Source organism: Egretta garzetta, unplaced genomic scaffold, assembly GCF_000687185.1.
Source record: "Egretta garzetta isolate BGI_Z169 unplaced genomic scaffold, ASM68718v1 scaffold553, whole genome shotgun sequence".
Classification (NCBI taxonomy): Eukaryota; Metazoa; Chordata; class Aves; order Pelecaniformes; family Ardeidae; genus Egretta; species Egretta garzetta.
In genome coordinates this window covers 2,075,696-2,081,301 of record NW_009259328.1, presented here as the reverse complement: position 1 = coordinate 2,081,301, position 5,606 = coordinate 2,075,696, and the positions used below count along the sequence as shown (strand labels likewise).

At 39.9% G+C, this 5,606-nt stretch overlaps 1 protein-coding gene across 8 annotated transcripts in view; it reads left to right on the top strand.

The window, feature by feature from the left end:
* Positions 1 to 5,606, top strand: part of ATG7 (autophagy related 7) — a 114,184-nt gene that overhangs the window by 16,593 nt on the left and 91,985 nt on the right. For all 8 annotated transcript variants that reach the window (XR_004841684.1, XR_004841685.1, XM_035892192.1 and 5 more), the window contains exon 12: positions 2,163 to 2,357. Coding sequence is in view for 6 of the 8 variants with exons in the window: in XM_035892192.1 (XP_035748085.1) it covers positions 2,163 to 2,357 (195 nt within the window). In the remaining 2 variants the exon portion in view is untranslated. The remainder of the gene's footprint in view (positions 1 to 2,162; positions 2,358 to 5,606) is intronic.

Below are 5,606 nucleotides of genomic sequence, written 5' to 3'. Positions count from 1 at the left end.
TCCTTTCTTCCCCCAGCCTGTATTGATACTGGGGGTTACCCCAACCCAGGTGCAGGACCTTGCACTTGGCCTTGTTGACCCTCATGAGGTTCACACAGGCCCACCTCTCCAGCCTGTCCAGGTCTCTTTGGATGACATCCCTTCCTTCTGGTGTGTCAACCTCACCACTCAGCTTGGTGTCATCCGCAAACTTGCTGAGGGTGCACTCGATCTCGCTGTCTAAGTCATTGATGAAAATGTTAAAGAGCACCGGTCCCAGTACGGACCCCTGAGGGACACCACTCGTCACTGGTCTCCATCCGGACATTGAGCCATTGACCACTACCCTCTGGACGCGACCATCCAGCCAGTTCCTTATCCACCAAACAGTCCACCCATCAAATCCATAGCTCTCCAATTTAGAGAGAAGGATGTTGTGGGGGACCATGTATGTATTCCTACAGCTACAGTCACTGGATAGAGTGTTTTTCTGACTTCTGGTAAGATTTTAGTATTTTACAAACCTTGTTACCAAATTTCCATGCAGCTAGTGTTCAACTTATTTGTTTACTTGTTCATTTTAGTTTTTTGAGCAAAAATCGACATCCTAAGTCACCAACAGTGTCAGTTATACTTATGTAATAAATCAGCACTTGTATGCAGTGCACGGGCTTGATGAGTTATCCATAAATACATTACTCATATACAGAGTGGATTAAGTTTTGTGTTCCTGCCACAGCTTTTTGAAGGAGTTAAATAACAGTGAAGGTAAAACCTCCTCCAGTAATTGTGCATCATTGTGCAGTGTCTGTGCTGGTGATGCAGAATCCAGGCTATCCTCACTGGAACAGAGTGGAGCTGCCCTGTTAACAGCATATGAGATCCCTGCGGACTCTACATTTTTCTCCTTGGAGGTGGTAGGGGCTAGGGGGAGGAAGAATGGGGGGGGAAGAAAAGGTACATCCTTTGGTATGGTTGATGCAGATATTACCCAAATTAATTTCCCCAAGCTGCTATATATGTCTATTTCTTTTTATCTTCAGGGATATTTATGATGTATGGAATATATACTTCACCCTTCTGGTTATTTGGCTCACCTGAATTTGTGTGTTGTGCATGTAACTGGTCTTTAAAAAGCATGTTCCGCTGATGTTCCTTTCCTTTCTTTCCATGTAATTTTATGTTTGGTTCATCTAGCTTTTAAATTTTGGCTTTTAAATTGTTAGCTGCTTACAGCACAAGCACAGGAGACTTTGGCGAGGCCTGTGCTTCTGTAACATATATGAAGGATCTATTATTCTGTTATAGCAGATGGCTGGCAGATTGTGTTAACATATTCCCAAATGAGTGAATTTGCATTGTATATGCTTATTTGGCTCGTTAGCCATTTTATGCTCAATATGCCTTGCCCAAATATGGAGTTGGAAGAGGCATATGTTTCTGCAATAAGAACAGGCTCTTTCAGCATCAGCACAAGCCTCCAGACATCCAAGCACTGGAGTAACAAGTCTCAGAAGTTATTCTATATCAAGTTCACATATGGCTGGTGGAATGACATGAAAATCATTTGAGACTGTTGTTCTTCTTACAAAGAATGTAAAACAAAGAGAAGAATGTGATACATGGCATCTGTCTTACTGTAATTGAGTCAGTATTCGATACCAGAAATATAAACTACATCCTGTTATCATTGTGTGTGAAGTGGCTGCGAAGATAATCCAGGACAAAGTTTTTATCTAAGTTTAACAGCATGATTATAATCATATGTGAGATCTGTCTGCTTGCTTTTGTAGTGATGTTTGTTACCTCTGGGATTCGGGGAAGTTCAACTATCTTGTACTGATTTGCCAGACCTAGTAAGACCTTCTGAGAGACGGGGCTTGTTAATTCAGGCACAGAGCCACCTGAACATGGTTGGTCTATTCTCATAATCTAAACCAATGTGTTTGCATCGAGTTGCTCTGTTCTGCATAAATATAGCAACTGAGACTGCCATTCCCTCAGAAGCTTTAGTGTTGTGCTTTAGTGCACAGCACTGATACAGAGAGAGATGTAAAGAATAAAGTTGCCATTCTGCCAAACAGTAATTGAATTTGTACCTTACAATTCTGTATTGAACTTTATAATAATTCTGTTCAGTCACAGGGTTATCTTAATATGCTGTTTTCTTTCTCTCCATCTAGAGTTCAGAAGGCTATAACATGAGCATCCCTATGCCAGGCCACCCAGTGAATTTTTCTGAAGTAACAATGGCACAGGCTCGGAAGGACGTGGCTAAACTTGAAGAGCTTATTGATGCTCATGATGTTGTTTTCCTGCTAATGGACACTAGAGAGAGTCGGTGGCTTCCTGCTGTCATTGCAGCCAGCAAGAGGAAGGTATTGTACCATACATTGCTAATATCCTTGTCGCTGTATTTCAGCTCTTGAATATCAACCAGCTATGTATGCCTAAAAGAATTCTATGGGAAATTTAAATATTTGACCAATCTTTTGTGATTCTGCAGAAATTTTTTTCTTGTTTTCTGTAGCCTCGAAGATTCTGTATAAGACAGAAAGAGAACGTTGAAAGAAGAAATAGAAACTTGTATCACAGAATTATATAGGTTGAAAGAGATCTCTGGAGGTGATCTGTCCCAACTCCACATTCAAAATAGGGCCAACTCACAGCATGTTGCTCAGGGTCTTGTCTAGTCAGTATCTTTTGAGCATCTCGAAGGGTACATATTTCACAATAATACTAAGAAGTAATTTCATAGTAAGAGAGTCAGGAATAAAGACATTACAGTAATGATTGACTGATAGGGGATGTGAATTGTAGGAACTTGTCTGAAATCACATTTTCAAAATATATCTCAAAAGTGAAAAATTAGAAAGTGAATTCTGAACTTAGGAAGCATAGCCCCCACTTTTTCGGTCAAAAGTTAACTTTAGGTTTTTCTCATTGCCTTCTTGGCAATCAGACTGTTGTGCTGAGCCAATGCATCTAAATTCTGCCTGTGACACCTACTCAGGTAGTGTTGAATGCTTCAGCTATTTCTGTAGCTTAAAAGTAATATCCTCATGTTACAGGCAAAGAAAAATGGAGAGGGCTGCAGTACATGAAATTAAGATTCTGAATTTAGATAGTAAAAATAGTATCTGAAGCTTTATAGATTATACTCTATATCTGAGATCAGTGAGACGGTATGCATAAATGCTTATGTAGTCAAAATGTTAAAACTTCTTGCGGTGTTAAAAATACGGTATTGCTGAAGAATCCAGCTAAACGATCCTGAACACTTCTCTTGCTATCATGATGTAGACTTTAGTAAAACAGTTTCAAGTAATTTTGATATTTTTTAATTAATTTAAGAATTGTTGTGGTGGTTTGACCTTGGCTGGTTGCCAGGTGCCACCAAGCCACTCTGTCGCTCCCCTCTTTAACTGGACAGAGGAGAGAAAAGTAAATCAAAGGGCTCGTAGGTTGGGACAAGGACAGGGAACAGAAGTTAATGAGAATGTATAAATCTGTATGATGGGTATGAAGATGGTTTAAGTATGTAGTCTAAGTTGTAAGTGTTGGTAAGAAAGGATTTCGGTAATGAGAATTAAGCACACTGGAATGGTTCGAATATATATATCTGTATGTGCTGAATTACGTGGAACACGAGTACGACCTAAATGATATGGAATAAGGGGTGGAGGTTGTATTGGGTCAAGCTGCATAGTGATGTGCTTTCTATTGGTATGTAGAAAGGGGTTGATAACACACCAATGTTTTGGCTACTACTGAGCAGTGCTCGAACAATATCAAGGCTGTCCCTCCAGCATTTCCCCCCCACCAGTGGGCTGGAAGGGGGCAAGATCTTGGGAGGGGACATAGCCAAGACACCTGACCCAAACCAGTCAAAGGGATATTCCATACCATATGACGTCAGCTAAGATATAAAAACTAAGGGAAAAGGAAGAGGAGGGGGGACATTCGTCTTTTGTGACATTTTGTCTTTGGGAGGAACAACTATGTATACTGAAGCCCTACTTCCTGGGAAGTGGCTGGACATCGCCTGCTAATGGGAAGTAGAGAATAAAATCTTATTTTTCCTTTTGCTACTGTGCGCGGCCTTTGCTTTTGCTTTTCTTTATTAAACTGCCTTTATCTTGACCCACGAGGTGGGGTGGTTTTTTTTTCCCATCTCATTCTCTCCCTGCTGAAGAGGGGAGTGATAGAGCAGCTTGGTGGCATCTGGCATCCAGCCAAGGTCAAACCACCACAATAGTGCAGTTTCAGGTTTGCTCAGCACAAAATGAGGAAAATGCAAGTATTAAGCTTTTAACATGTCAGCTTAACCACAGTGGATATCCTGTGTATTTTGTGGCATAAATGTAATGATGTCCATAGCAATTTATTAAGTTGTGAACTTAAGACAAGACAGTAGAAGAAAACATGCCTGTGACACAGTTGAGTCAATGTTGTTATTCAATCTTTGATTTTTGTATTTCCTGACTTCTGTGATTTTTCAGCTATGACAACTCCAGCTTCCTAATAGTTGTTAGTTGTTTGTGGTTGGTTTGTGTTTATATTTGTTTCCAAAAAACTAGACAGTAGGAAGGAGAGAGAATGCAGATTTGTGGTATTTGCAAACTAGTTTTATCTTATAAATTCCAAGTATATTCCCCTTTCTCCTGAATTTTATGTTCATCTGAACTTAACTAAATTTCCTCTGCACTTGCTTTGCAAGCAGCTTTTTTCCAGATCAAACAGTTCTCTCATGTTTTTTTAAGTCAAGGTCTTAAATTTTCTTTCATTTTTTTCTTACTTTAAATAGACTTGATCCTGAGTAATAGGCTTGTATGTCTTTGTAGCGCAAATGAACTTCCCTTTGGCAGTGAACTATGCTGCCAGTGGAAAGATCAGTGTGGACTTCACTTCAGGTGTAACTGAGTATATGTAACTTGATAATTTAATCAATTCCTACTTAATCCTACCGCCTTTTCTGCAGGTCACACCTGTGGTCTTTCAGCAATTTTTTATCTGTTTAAAAACAGCACAGAAATGACATAAAAAGAGTAAGTTTGCAAAGCTGGGTATTGAAACTGGAAGGTGCCAGCCTACTATTTGGTATGTATGATGGTTGGTACTTGTAAGCCACATGTGCAGTTGCCTGTCAAGATAGGGTTGTTTTAATGATCTCTGAAACTTTTCCCCCCACATTTACTTAGCTAGCAGTCCGCCACTATTTTTGCCTTACAGTGTTCAAATTTGTACTTTGAGGACAAATTTTGTGATTTCTTTGTGACAGTTCTCTGATATTCAGTGGCAGAGCATGCCTGACTGCATCACAGTTACTTGATTCTCATAAGATCACTTCGATGTGAGGAGATGGAATTCTCTGTCACTGAATAAGCACAGTGCTGAAATCTCAAGGTGTTCAAACTGAAATGGTCAGTATATGCTTTTCAGTGTTCTTCATGTTGATAAACATTTAATGAGAGCTCTACTTCAAATGTGAGTTTGTATGCTGACTGCAAATCTGAAGTACTGCTGCAGTTTGGACCCCAGGGTCTCAAAACAGGCATACAGCAAATGAAGAACATTGCGAGTGGTAATCTGTGTAAAGTTCTCTATAAGGAGTAGAAATAAGAGTT